At 43.0% G+C, this 14,796-nt stretch overlaps 1 protein-coding gene across 1 annotated transcript in view; it reads left to right on the top strand.

Annotated features, from left to right (window-relative positions):
- The window catches only part of Ror2 (ROR family WNT receptor 2), a 152,820-nt gene that overhangs the window by 111,110 nt on the left and 26,914 nt on the right, over positions 1-14,796 (top strand). The window contains exon 2 of the mRNA XM_090324388.1: positions 6,373-6,450. Within this exon, the coding sequence (XP_090180514.1) occupies positions 6,373-6,450 (78 nt within the window). The remainder of the gene's footprint in view (positions 1-6,372; positions 6,451-14,796) is intronic.

Genomic DNA, 14,796 nt, shown 5'->3' with positions numbered 1-14,796 from the left:
GTCAGCCAGCAAGAGAGGAACTGAGGTACCCACCCCCACCCCAAACTGCTGGGATCCCCTGAGGGATGGAGCTTGGAGAATGGCCATTTCTCAACTGATGCCTGCTGAGGGCTAGAGTCTTGGGGGTCTGGCATTGGCTGAAAGTAAGAAATAGGCATCAAGAAGAAAGTGTTGGAAGGTGCTGGTGACACAAGCAGGTATTGTCAGTTTCCTGGCATGCGCAGTCGAGTCCATGGAGTCTTAAGCAGCTACCAACAACCCGCTCGTTCTTTCTCAGGGTGGTGCTCTGTTGGTCTGAGCCTGATTGCCCTAAAAGTTGCTTTCAAGTCAACATTAATGCTATGGAAACCTTTCTGAATTTGGGGACCATCCAAAAAGGGATACAAAGATCAGCTGCTAAAACAGAAGCCTCGTAAGGATTATATCCACTTTATTTTTTCACAGCAAATCCAAACAAGGACATAAATGGGAACCTAGGACTTATGTGCAGCCTTGGAATTAAAAACTGACAACCCCACTCACACAGATGCAGGCCAGGGTCAGCATCTGAGAGCCTGCCTGACCAATGAGCTGCTTAGTTAAGCTGACCAATGAGCTGCTTACAGCTGGGCCCAGATACCGACTAATTAGAACCCTAAATTGGAATCCCATATTTGTATAAGATAACCTGGATAAGAACTGTTGGCCCGAATTTCTCCTATATAAGGTATCCTTTGTATTCTGAGAGTCATGGTCCTGGCTTGCTCTTGGTTAGAGTCACATTTCCCATTTAGCTCAAGTAGATAACCTAATAAAGTCTTGTTACATACTTCTGAGTCTGGTCTCATTTCTACTGGTTCTGGCCCTAGGAACCCAGCTCCAATAACATTTTGAAGACAACACTAGTGTAACTAGTTGAATTGGGTCCACCTCAAATAGATATGTCAGAGTCCTAACCTTCAGGGATTCAGAATGAGACCTTAGTTGGAGATAAACTATTTACACAGGTATCAAGCTAAATGGTCGTCATTGGTGTAGGCCTGTAATCCTACCTACTCAGGAGGCTGAGCTCTGAGGATCACCATTCAAAGCCAGCCTGGTCAAGAGAAATTTTTATCACTAATTATCCACCAAAAAGTCCATAGTGGAGCTGTGGTTCAAGTGGTAGACCCCTAGCCTTGAATCACAAAGCTAAGGGCCAGCACTCAGACCCTGAGTTCAAGCCTCCGTAGTAGCTCGTGTATGCCCACAGGTGTGCATGTGCACGCACACCTACACACGTAGAAAATCTGAGCACAGAAACAGATGTAAGTAGAAGAATGACCAGGTGATAAAACAAAAAGGGAAGGCATCCCTCTGTACGCTAAGGAGAGAAGCCTGGAACAAAGGACCTGATCCTGCCACACTTTGATCTTGGACTTGGAGGACTGTAGGAAAATCAGTCACCAAGGCCTGGTACTTTGAAATGATTCCCCAGGAAACTCATTCAGAAGGTACTTTCAAAAAGCGTACTGCTGCTACCTTCCATACCAGACGTTTATATTTCTGATTGTTTGCTGGACTGCCCTTGAACCTGGCAACTGGTCAACCTCTCTGCAGAAGAGAGTAACAACTAGTTATAAGGGCTGCACACTCCACTTCAAACCTGCATACCTCACTCCTACTGGATTTCCTCCATTTCACCCAGCCCTGGGGCTCCAGTCTAAAGGGGGATCCTCTTATCAATTGAGGTCTTAAGATTCTTTTTCAAGCCAAGTGCTATTGGTGGCTCATGCCTGTAATTTTAGCTACTCAGGAGGCTGAGATTTATGGATCATAAAGCTGGAATTGGAGATGTGGCACAGGTAAAAGAATCTTCCTTGAAAACCAAGGAAAGGATGAAGCAAACTCAGAATAGTTCCCAAGCATTGCTCATTACTTTTTTTTTTTTTGCTGCAGAAACAAACAAGCATATTAGAGAAAACCTGCCCCAGACCCTGCTGTCTTAGTGAGAGGGCTCACCTCAGCTCCATCTTGGGGAGGGACCTGGCTAGACCTACCACAGCTAGCTCTCAGGGTGACAGACATTAGAAAGGCAGTGTCCATGAAAGGCCTTAATTCAGCTGCCCCAGGGGCCTTTCTCCTTCAGCAAAATATTCCTATGGCCTCTTGACAGTAGGCTTTTGTTGGGCACTGGTGGCTGGTCAGAGGAGAAGGTAGGAAAGTAATAGGAAAGTAGTCATGCAGGGAATTGAGCCAGTACATGGACTAGTTGTGGGGTTTAATAGGTTTGCTGAAGAAATGGGATCAAAGCCAAGGTCATATTGGCAAGAGACTTTTTCAGATTATTGAACTTTATTTTATATTTCCAAAGCTGAGTTAAACTGGCCCATTAAGGAATACAAAACCAAATATATTTACTCAGCTCAAAGACAAAAATAAAAATTTAAAAATTACACACTGTTAAGACGATTCGTCAACAAGAAACTGGCAGTTCCCTTCCAATGCTCTCTGGATCTAGCTGGCAATTAATTTTTTGTGTGCCAGTACTGGGGCTTGAATTCAGTGCCTGGGCACTGTCCTTTCATCTTTTTAATCAAGTCTTGCTGGCATTTAAGGCACAGTATAAGGCTTTGATGAGAGCATCCAGAACCTTGGATCACTTCAGGATAGACAGCCTTTACCTGGCTCAGCTCCTAGGCTACCAGTCTCACCTTTTCAGGACTGTATACACTGCTCATTCCAACTATGAATTTCCCTCCACAGTTGCATTTCCAGGGATATTTTTGCTTTGCTGCATTGCTGAGTTCCTGGAACATGTGACAAGCATTTCCAGTTACCTATGGACAGGAGAAAGTGCTATGGGAACTTTTATGCAGGCAACTTACGGTCAGGTTTATATACGTCCTCTCCAAGAGAACACTGAGCTGCAGCCAGATCCTTCTCTCAGGCTGCAGTCTCTCTCTGCACCCTGAATCCATTCTCATATCCTAGGAATTATACCTTTTCTTAAGGCTCAAATCCAAGAATTCCAGCTTGGGGTAAATAGAATTCCTTCCTCATTAATTAAAAGTGAGATGGCTTTGAAGTTTTCTGAATGTTGCTCTGAAGACTGCCTCTAATTACATCACAGTGTGCATCCTGATTCAGATGGACAGGTGAAGGGTTTAATGGATGCGAATTCTGAACAACAAAACATGTTTTAAAAGAAACACAAGTGAAAAACCAGAATAGCGCCATAGACTCAAGTTCAAGGGCATAGGTTTGAACTTCATTAGTAAATTCTTGCCTAATGGTGTCTTTGCTGTTAATGAGAGAGGGAGATTTGCATTCTTTAAGAGCGAGCCTGGGAAGAAGGGCACATCCTCACACCACTTTGCAGATACAAACTTCTCTTATTGACTTACTTTTCAAGATGTTACTTGAAAGATCTATGTTGAACAGTTTGCAAAAGGCTTTTCTTCAGCAGTGTCTGTTATTCCAAATTGACACTCATTTGAGTGGGGCCTGTGCCTCTTACATGCAAGGCTGTGAAAGTGACTGCCATTAAGCACTGTTAGTGTAACAATGAGTCTTGTCCCTTGTCATTCAATAGACACTTAGAGATCCAACCCTGAATATACAGAGCCTCAGGATATGCCTAAGAACTGATATCGATGGGTCAGTGACAGTCAATGTGGGATTCAGCTAAAAACCTCCATTCTCCAGAGAGTTTGGTATCTTAAGTATTTGCTGGCATAATGTCATTGAATGACATTCAAACCAATGAATCCAGGTCATATTCTGGATTCTTGGTCAGTGCTGATGCTTGGCTTTGGAGCCTTTTCCTGTGATAAAATCATTAAAAGGTCTAACAGGGGCATGTGTCAGTGGCTCGCACCTCCTAGCTACTCAGAGGCAGACACCTGGAAGACTGAGGTTTGAAGCCAGTTTGGGCAGAAAAGTACTAGAGACTCCATTGCCACTTCCAATTAACCAGCAAAATACCAGACTGGAAGTATGGCTCACGTAGTACAATGCCAGCTCTGAGCAAGCAAATTGAGTTAAGCCCTGAGTTTAAGCCTCAGTACTTGAGAGAAAGAGAGAGACAGACAGAGAGGGACAGAATATGAACGGTGTTTTATTCAGCTCTTCATCAGCCTCTATGAGAATGGAGCAACCTATTGGAATATCCCTAATACAAAGCCATGTGATTTGTCAGGAGTAGTGTGATTCTTTTCGGATGAGAAAGTGCTAGATTTGAAATAGATTTGAAATAAGTATGCTTTCATAATTTCCTTTTTGATAGTACAGAAGTCTTCACAGCCTTTCCACAGCCCTTCCCGCTAGGTAGGTACAGGCTTTGCTAAAGCCTAGGTTGGTTTCAAACCATAATCCTCAGATCTCAGCCTCCTGAGTAGGTAGGGTTGCCAGTGTGAGCCACCAGTGCCGGCAGTCCCAGACTCATTATGTAGCTATTTGTTCCATATGCAGACATGTACCTGCGATAAAGTTCAAGGCATACATTTGGCCCAGTAAGTGATTAATAGAATGAACAAAACAGACAATTTTAACAGTCTATTGAAATAGAAGTTATGTGACTATCATCTTTTTTTTTTTCAAAATATTTTATTATGCTGTACTCACCCTGAGTACATCTTAAGATGGTGTGCACTGATAGAACTCTTGCATGGGGAGATGAGTAAGACAAATGGCAAAAGCACTGCAATGTAGCATTAGACTACTGCTTAAGAGCTTCTTGAACCCAAGGAACATGTATAGTCAGTCTGACAATGAAGCCCATTGCTGTGTGACTAACGGTCAGGCAGAACATGTAGTGTGGATATCCTGGACAAAGCAGTGGTTTGCATCTGGCTCATGATCTCCATAAGGAGCTTGTGTTCTTCAGGATGAGCGCAGAGGAGATATTACTGGGTGCAACAGCAGTGATTGACAAGTCGCTGGTTGGGTTGTGACTAATAGAAAGCTGGAGTGGGAACAGTGACTCTGGGACAGAGTAGGTCATGGATGGTACTCCACTAGACAAGTCTTTCTGTTTCCTCCCTGTCCCTGCCTTACACCTGAGCTCCTGGGTGCTCTGGGGAATAGCTCTCACTTTCCATGCTGTTCCACAAATGTCCTGTTCCATGTGTGGATCCCATGTGGGCTGTGTTCTGATAGCACAGACCAAGCAAGCCGTTTTGTGTCTTGATAGTCACATTTCCATGTAGCCTTCTATTCTTGCTAGTACAGGATATACATTTAGGAAAATCTAGTCATATGGTTGACATTCCTGCATCCAAGCTCCAAAATAGGCATGGAAAACAAAGACAAGAACAAAAAAAAACCCACGTTAGATCCTAATTGAACTATAATTTTTGCAGCAGGAATTTGTTGACTGCTTTGTGTTGACTGTACAACATCTTGGTTGAACCCTTTCTTCTAAACACAGCACCTATTATCCTCAATCTGTTGTGGTATAATTCAAGCAACTATTTGTCCAAGGGAAGGTGGTATAGTTGGCCAAGAAAGGTATGAGAGAGATTCCAAGAATAAAGATTTTACTACTCAGAAGGCTAAGATCTGAGGATTGTGGTTCAAAGCCAGTCCAGGGTAGGAAAGTCCATGAGAGTCCTTATCTCCAAATAACCAACAAAAAGCCACAGTGGAGAGGTGGCTCAAGTGTAGCCAATCTTGAGTGAAAGAGCTAAGGGACAGTGCTCATATCTGGAAAGAAGAAAGGAAGGGAAGGAGGGAGGGAAAGAAAGAGAGAGAAAAAGAGAGAAAAGAGGGAGGAAGAAATGTCTTAAAAAAAAGAAAAAAAGAATGCCTGAGTGTGAGATACTCCACATTTGTGTTTGTCTTACTTTATCCTTTTTATAATAAAATAAATCCTTATTAAACTATGAGGTGTTCCATATTGTGAAACTCCTTGGGTTGCTTTTCACAAATGGATCTCAAAGACCTGTGATTATTTGTGGAAACTAGGAAGCTAAGGGGAACCTTCATTTTTCATTTAGTTGCACACTTAGGTTCTGTTAGATTCATGAATTCTTTTTTCTCTCTTTGCTAAGGAATTAATCTTAGATGACTGTCACAGTGCAGTAAGTGTGTTTCCAACAGCGTGGCCACAATTAAATCAGTCACTGGTTATACTGCTATGATTTTAAAGCCATAGAAACTTTTCAGTTCCAATGTTCAGTGGTAAAGAACTTGAATTACATACCCAAAGTCCTGGGTTCCATCCCTAGGGAAAAATTAAAAGGAAGGAAGAAAGAAGTCCTTGTAAAGTTGTCATAATACTTAGTCTCTCCTTGTTTATTGCAAACAACAGGCAGTTTTTGGGCAAATATCTTTTGTCTTTCCCTGAGAAACAAATATACAGGTTCCTGAAGTGAGGACTTGGTCTGATGGATGCATGTGCTCTTTTCCCAGGTGAAGTGGAGGTTCCAGACCCAAATGACCCCTTAGGACAACCTGATGGACAGGATGGCCCCGTCCCCACTCTGAAAGGTAAGAAGGGAAGGTCTCTTCTTGTATGTCCAGACTTGTCATGTTACATAATTTGCCCCATAGGGCTGGGCCTTCGTGAATTCATGCAGGTGGGATGGATGGTGCAGCCTTCTGCCTCTAGACAGGTCTAGAACCCCCTCCCTCCCTAGTTTCCCTTGACTCTTGACTGGGGGCCAGAGTGTTGGGGGTGATTGGAGCTTGTCAGAAAACAGCAAATTGCAGGGTGGTTGATACATGGTAGCCAGACAAGGATAAAGGCTTGAGTGGAGCCTCTTTTCTTGGCCACTAAGTAGTAATTGCTAAGCATCAACCATATTTATGTTTCTCAGTGACATAATCCAGAGGGGGGATACATGTAAGGTGGCCAGGTGCCAGTCCACTCTTGGACTATACTCTTTCTCTCATGCCACACTCAGCTAGTGACTCCCTAAGCATACCTTGTAGGCAGAGTTGATAGAGCAAGCTAAGCCAAGCCAACCTGAGCAGACTGGACCAGCTACATGAGGAAGTGCCACCTGTCCTAGTTGGTGTAGGGACATTGTATATTTCTAAAGTTGTCTCCATCAGCATGGGCTGCCATGATGAAATCCCATATGCTGGGTGACTAAAATAAGGAGCATTTATATTTTCATAGTTCTAAAGGCCAGAAGCCCCCTGAAGGGGGCCCCTGTTCACACTGCAGGGAATACCATCTCACTGTATCCTCACATGGGGGACTAACACGAAGCCCCTTCAAACCTCACCTGAGCCCAGTTATTTCCTCCTTAGAGATGATGGAGGATTACAGTACACTTTCTGGCAGAGCCGTCCATTTGTTCTGTTCTCTCCATAGCACTTAGCCCGTCTCTTCTCTCCCTCTCCCCCTCCTTCCCCCTCTCCCTCTCCCTCTCCCATCTCTTTTGTGCTACTTTGCTTTTTCAGTCACTGCTGATACTCTGCCACTTAGGACATGCCTCTAGTCAAACTTTTCTGCTGGTTTGTTGAAGCTAAAGAAAGCTTGGTGAACTTTTCTGCTTTGTCTGAGATCCTAGGATCTCAGCCTTATAAGCAGCTAGGGTTACAAGTGGGACCATCAGCACTGGACTTCACAGTGGTTTTTAAGCCCATGGAACCTTAGGAACTTGCAGGCTTTGTCTCCTGGGAGTTAGAGCAATGATGACTGACATTGGTCTAGTAAAACTTCAGGTGTCACTTTATGTCCTGATAAGGTTTCATGGCACGGTGCTCCTTATGTCTTTGCCTACTTTTTCTTCCTGCCACAGAGTAGGTGATTTATAATGAGTTCAGTTTCCAAACCGTGAAATTTGAATGACATACTCAAACCATAGCACCACAGCCAGTGCTTGCTGTCTGCGCAAGGCCAATGACGCTGTTTTGGTTTCGTGTTAGCTTGAATTCAGGGCCTCAGACTCTCACTGGACTTTTTCCACTCAAGGCTGGAGCTCTCTCATTTTTACCACAACTCCATTTCTGGCTTTGTGCCCCTTAATTGAAAAAAAAAAGTCTCTCATATTTCCCAAGGCTGGCTTTGAACTAGGATTCTCAGATGTCAGCTTCCCGAGTAGCTAGGATCGTAGGTGTCGGCACTCATTGGCTGGCTTGTTCGGTTTTGCATTGTGGTACTGAGGTGGCACCCAGAGACTCTGCTCTACCACTGAGCTGAAGTCTCATCCAAGCCAGGCAGGCTGCGTGCTTCTTAGAGGCCTTTTATCCTCTGTAAGCCATTCAAGAACACATGGTACCCCCTCTTAAGCCCACTTACACTGTCTTGCTCTTCACAGATCTGCTATGCCTCTACTTACCTTAGTGAAGAAAAAAAATAAAAAGAAATTTAAAGAAATTTTTAGTCTCATCCAGCTGCAAGCTCCTGACCTTTTTTTTTTTTTATAAGACCTTCCTTTTTAGAGCTTCTTTGATTATCTGGGATTTTTTTTCCCCACTCCTGGAAACCTACAAATGATCAGGTTAAAAAGCATATGTGTACATTGATCTTTTGGTAGGGCTGGGAGAAGTTTTTAATCAGCATTTGGAAGCTTGCCTTGGGGCCTCCCTAGGGCACACTGATCACGTGTGAACATGTAAGCCTGTGTATCCTGCCCATGCATCCTTGCAATGGCAGTATAGCCAAATGGTCAGCTTGCAGGAGAACAGGAAGGTGGTACAGTCATCATACCCTAGGCTATGTCTCTAGGGGAGATATTTTTCTGGTCCAGACTCCAGATAGGAGTGATAAAAGGCCTTGTTTCTTAGCTCACAAGCCAGTACCCTAAGGTAATGGCTAATGCTGGTGCCATTGTGATTGTTAGAATCATGATTATTGGTGGATCCTTAAGTTTCCCAGTCTTGAGACTTCAGTACCAGAAAGTGGGGTGGGGAGACCCTGTGGCTCTTAGATTCTAGCCCTTCCCTCCATCTGAGAGTCTGATTCTGTAGTATGATTTTTTTTTTTTGTCCTAAGTGATGGTTCTTGTGCAAAAGGCAACTCATTCCACTCTTCCTTTCTCCTTTCTCCCCAACCTCAAACTATAAACTATCAGGGAATGGAGGACTTAGCTGGCCAACTCCACACTCAGTACTCCTCCATTTTTCTCTCAACTTCTTGGACTGCAGGTCTTGGCCGCATGTAGTTCAAAGTAGATATATAAGTGAATAGGTGAATGAATTGATTAGCATTATCTTTAGTCATTATTTCTGATGTGCAGGCATCTCTAAACTACAGGCAGGCGAAATTAACCTTTGGATCAGTCTGTCCATTGTGACCAAGGCAGTTTTATCTTGCTCGGAAGAAAGTAGAATCTGACAATTATGTATGCAATGGTTTTGTTCAGATATACTGTGACAGTATCTTTTTTTACATTTTAGTTTGAGCTTGTTAGTGTATACAGCTGAATCAATTACAACATGTGGTTTAACAGATGATCGGGGAACTTTTTTTTGTTTGTTTGCTTGTTTTGTTTGCCAGCCCTGGGACTTGAACTCAGGGCCTGAGCACTATCCTTGGACACTTTTTGGTCAAGGTTAGCACTCTGCCACTTGAGCCATAGCACCCCTTGAGCACACAGACCAGCTTTGTCTGTGTATGTGGTTCTGGGGAATCAAACCCAGAGCTTCATGCTTGCTAGGCGAGCACTCTACCACTAGGCCATGCTCCCAGACCAAGGGGAACTTTTTTTAAAAAAGATTTTTGTTAACATGTTTGTTTTGTTTTTAAATTTTTATTGTTGGGGTAATGTATAGTCAGGTAGAGGGTGCGTTATTTCTTGCACATTGATACCCCTTCTTATGTTTTTGTCTCTGTTTCTCACTGCCATCCCCTCCCAATCATCTTATTTTCCCCCTTTCCTTTCCCATTTCAAATAAACAAATAAACATATAGACAATATACCAGGTAACAGAGTCAGATACAGTAACCACATGAAATTAAGCATAAGGAGAAAAAAAGAGAAAAGAAACAACATAGTACATCAAGAACAACAATCCCAAAGACAGACCTTTTCTTTCCATATCCTAGAGTTCATTTCATTTAGTCTCATCCTGTATGACCATTTGTTCATAGATTTTGAGTTATTTTGATTCTCAGAGAGTCCTAGATGTGTTTTTGTTTGTTTTTAGTGCCAGGGCCTTGCACTCTTTCTTGCCTTTTTTGCTTCATGGTTGTGGTCTACCACTTCTGGCTTTTTGGTAGTTAATTGAAAGTGAAAGTCTCATGGATTTCTCTGCCTAGGCTTTGAACCATGGTCCTCAGATCTAAGCCTCCTGAGTACCTGGGATACAGCGTCTGTACTATACTCCTATGCCAGTATTTAGTGCATAGCATGGGCCACTGGCTTTCTATATTTGTGGGCTCCAAGTACATATTGAAAATGTTTTTTTTTACTTGTGTCAGTACTGACACATTACTGACACACAAATATAAACTCTCCCTAAACTTGACATTCCCTAAGCAATACAGCATAGCAAGGACAGCAGCATATTGCACTGTGCGAGGTGTTTTGAGTTACTGATAGTATACTTCCAGAGGCTGTTTTTGCATTAGGTACGATGACATTTGATGAAAGGAACTTGTGTTGAGCATCTGTGGGAGGCCCTCGAATCAAGCTGCAGATTCAAGGGATGCTTCTCTGAAGGGTGAGGAGCAGAGGAACACAGGTGGAGGAGAGATGGTTTCAGAGCACAAGGCCTATGTAGAGGAAGAAATGACCACCAAGGATGCTGGTTTGCAGATGAAATGTTTGCTGGGAATGTCCACATGGTCATCAAGACTGAAACAGCCTGAGGGCTCCAGTTAGAGTACAGTTAATACATGAATGAGTGTCCCCTGTTAGATCACACATCAATATATACATGCATGCCTATATTCCATGTATTACTATTACATTATTTACAAAGCCTTCCTTTTACCTAGAGACCATTTGCTCTGTTGTGGTAAGGCTGTATTGTCAATGTGTGTGTAACGCAGCTCGTGTTCTATAAGATCAGGTCTTTGGAATGTTTGTGGGAAGTGGGTAATTTCTGGACGCTAGGACGGAGTAGATCTGGTCTCGCCCATCTGGTGGCCTTCTGTGTTCTTTGCTCAGCCAGAACAGTCAGTAGGCATGAGCTGTGGGAGTGCAGTTTACATTCAGGCTGAGGCCAGAAGAAGTAGTCCTAATGTTCTCCTAAGCGAGTGAAATCTAAATCACCACGCTGAGTAAGGGATGCTTTACTTGCCCCGTGCTTACCTGGCTGCTGCCATTGTTTGTGATGAGTTGTTTCGCAGTGCTGACCTGGAGACAATGCCCATTGCTCTCTGTTTGCTAAGTATAGGTTTCTTGACTCACATAGGTCATGTGGACCAATGAGCAAATAAATACGTTTGGGGTGTTTCTGGTTCTTGCTGAAGTCTTGGAATGTGTGGATGTGTGTGTGTGTGTGCACTCACACGTGTGCACATGCATGTACACACGCATGTGCTTATGATGGTTTCTAAGATTTACTATAGTCACAGAGGAAAATCCTCATGGCAAGTGGTGAGTGTGATGTCCGTCCCCTGTGTAGCTAACTTAGACTTAGCCTCTGCTTCGAGGTTTGAGGCTCCCACCCACACACATACACACTGAGCTGAGCCTTCTCTGGTCAGTTGCCTAGACTCTTCAAGCCCCAGTTTTTTCATCTATAACACACGCATGATGCACGTGAGCCCCTAAGATTTTTGTTGTGGGCTGGCTGCTGTCTCCTTAGAATAGTGCATTTCCCAGAAAGCCAAAGCTTTCTGAAAGTCTGAGGTACGTACCAAGGACTGGGGTTTGACCCAGGGTTAGCTGCCCTGAGGAATGTTCCCCTTCTCCTGCCAGATGGAAGTAACTGTCCCCAAATTCTTTTGGCTTTGGTAGCAAAAAGCATAAAAAGGAGCTAAGTGCTGGTGGCTCATGCCTGTCATTTTAGCTCCTCAGGTGTCTGTGATCTAGAGAATTATGGGTCAAAGCGTAGAAAAGTATGATTCTGTCTCCAAAATACTCAGCAAGAAAGTCAGCTGGAGGCGTCACTCAAATGGTCTAGCGCTCTCTGAGCAAGCAAGCTAAGTGAGTTTGAGGCCCTGTGTTCAAATCTAGGTTCTAAGGAGAAAAACACACACAGGCGGTAATGAGTTTATCAGTTTCAGGAGGAGCATGAATGTAAACAGAGTCAGGCAGGGTAGAAAAGCGACAGTGGAGCCTTGGTGCTGGTGTTCCTTGCAGCAGACTGACCTGCAAAGAAATGAGTTTGAGTTCCTGACCTCCGGAGATCAGAAATAAGACGCATAAAATTGCTTGGGGAGGACTGCACTGTAGAAATTAGTAGGGAATGGGCGGCCCTGTATATGGAGGCCCCTATGGGCCTGGGAAGCTTTTGGGGAGAACAGTCCCTGAACTGAGTCTTGGCTTATTCAGCAGGTATTCACTGGAGCCCACCAAATGCTAGGCACAGGGGTGGAGATGGCTTTCTCCACTTGGATAGGTTTTATTACTGGATCATCAATGAAACCAACAAAAGGCAGGTTAGTTGGAGAAAAAGAATACAGATGTATTATTTTCCTACGAAAGCCTCATACATATTCTAGGACCAGCAGGATCTAGCCCATTTGCCTCTCCCACTTGAGCCCCAGCACCACTTCTGAGTTTTTTTCTACGTATGTGGTACTGAGGAATCAGACCCAGGACTTCATGCATGCTAGGCAAGCACTCTACCACTAGGCCAAACTCCCGGCCGCTCTCCATCACTTTTTAACAATTATTATTTTGAAGTAGCTATACAATGACATGTCAGTTCAACATATCAGACTGTGAGTACGATGCATCTTTAAAAAAAAACCCATTATATACCCAATGCTATGGACATGGTACTGGAAATATAAACACAACTACATAGACATAAAAAACGTATGACTCCATAGACATAAGGTTTTATTACATAGATTATTTTGTATCTATAACGTAGAAACCCTCAGCCTAATTTTGATTGCGTTCGAAAATCTAAGTGCTAGTGATTGTACACAGAGATTCCCTTCTTGAATACTTGTTTGTTAAACATGTCATTTGAAATATGATGTGAAAATCAATGTTAATAAATTCTTTAATAAAAATAATAAGAGGAGCAAATGTCAAAAAATTATATATTTATTATCTTTAAGCAGTAATACAGAGGAGTTTATAAGTACAATGCATCTTGATCAGTACACCTTGTTCATAATTTTCTTCATCTTGTTCTATTTTCACATATCCGTGCATACAGTATTCACCTACCGTTCCTCTCTCCATTCATCTGTCTTTCCTTCTCCTCTTGACCTAACCCTATTCCCGAATAACACATGTTCCAGCTTTCTGGTGTTCATTTTGTTAAATGGTAAGTTAGTTGTTCAGAGGGGTTATATCATTAGAACCCTCTCCTGCATAATGTACCATACTTGAATTAATATGCTTATGTGTATATGAATATCACCTGTACATGACCATATATGTACATATATATATATATAATATATTTCTCTCCATTGCTTTTGTCCCTTTACTTTTTATTTTCCTCAATTTCCTAACTTCCTTTGATCTGCCATCCTGTCTGTCCCCTTGTTCTCCGGACAGACCATTGGACAGCTCAGTGGGAGAGTCTGAAGTGAAGCCTGAGCTTTCTGTCTCTGACTGATTTATTGACCTGTAAATATTTTCTCCTGGGAAGAGCAGTTCTTGAGTTCTCCTTTTCACTTGCTTTTCCAGGAAATTCATCTGTTTTATTTCCCACCAGTCAAAGCCCTGAGACCTTGTGACCCCTACACATAAGGCTTTCTTTATCTCCTTCCTAGACCAGTCAGCCTGGTCTGGTAAATAAGCAGATCTTCAAACACCTAAGTAATTTGACCACATGAGTGACTACTTGGGCAATCAGTTGGGATATAAAAGTCATTAATCATTGATCTAACCTTGATTGTGCAGAAGGGTAGCGTTCTTGGTGATGGAATTACCTTTGCCTCTGGGGTGTTTTAATGTTGGGACTCAGCTGTGTTGTCTTGAGCTTAGGGCTACACAGAGCTGGCCAGGGCACTAGAGGCTGTTGGTATCAGCTGCTAAAGCTGCGATGCTTTGTAAAAGGGAAACTCAGTTGAATGAATTAAAAGACTTTTGCTTCTAATAAATGGAGACCTAAGTGGTTCGTGTTAGTGAAACTCTACATCAGCCATGCGTGACTTCTTGCAGCCTGTTAGTTGTCTGAAGAGGTTTGGGACAGCTTTAATGGAATTTTTTTGGTAAGCTAAAAAGGGAATTTAGAAACTGATTAGTATAAATCCCATATTTTACACATAAGGGAAATGAAGCCAAGAGAAGTGAAATGACTGGCTGTAAATTAAACAAAGGGAGAGAAGAATATTATATTCCATTTCCAGAGAGCATTCTTGTTGGGTCTCCAGAGAATTAATGAAGGCAGCGACTGAGGGTGGACCAAATTAATTTGGCAGCCCTTTCATAGCATTTATGTACACACACATGCTCAATAAAACATTATCAAAAGATGTATATGCTTTTGTGAACTTGAGAGCGATGGAGAAGTGCCCAGAAGACAGGGGGAGAGAATGGAAACAGATTTTTTATTTTTGGCCAGTCCTGAGCTTCAGCTCAGGGCCTGAGCACTGTCCTTGGACTTTCTCAAGGCTAGAGCTCTACCACTTGAGCCTCAGCACCACTTCTGGCTTTTTTCTACGTATGTGGTACCGAAGAATCGAACCCAGGTCTTCGTGCATGCTAGGCAAGCACTCTACCACTAGGCCAAACTCCCAGCCCCTGGAAACAGATTTTTGAGTAGAAGCTCTGAGCTGGTAGGCAGAGAACATTTGAAAGG

The sequence above is a fragment of the Megascapheus bottae genome, chromosome 34 (assembly GCF_031878675.1).
Source record: "Megascapheus bottae isolate mThoBot1 chromosome 34, mThoBot2.hap1, whole genome shotgun sequence".
Taxonomy (NCBI): domain Eukaryota; kingdom Metazoa; phylum Chordata; class Mammalia; order Rodentia; family Geomyidae; genus Megascapheus; species Megascapheus bottae.
The sequence above is the reverse complement of the archived record's forward strand: the minus strand, read 5'-3'. Positions and strand labels throughout refer to the sequence as shown.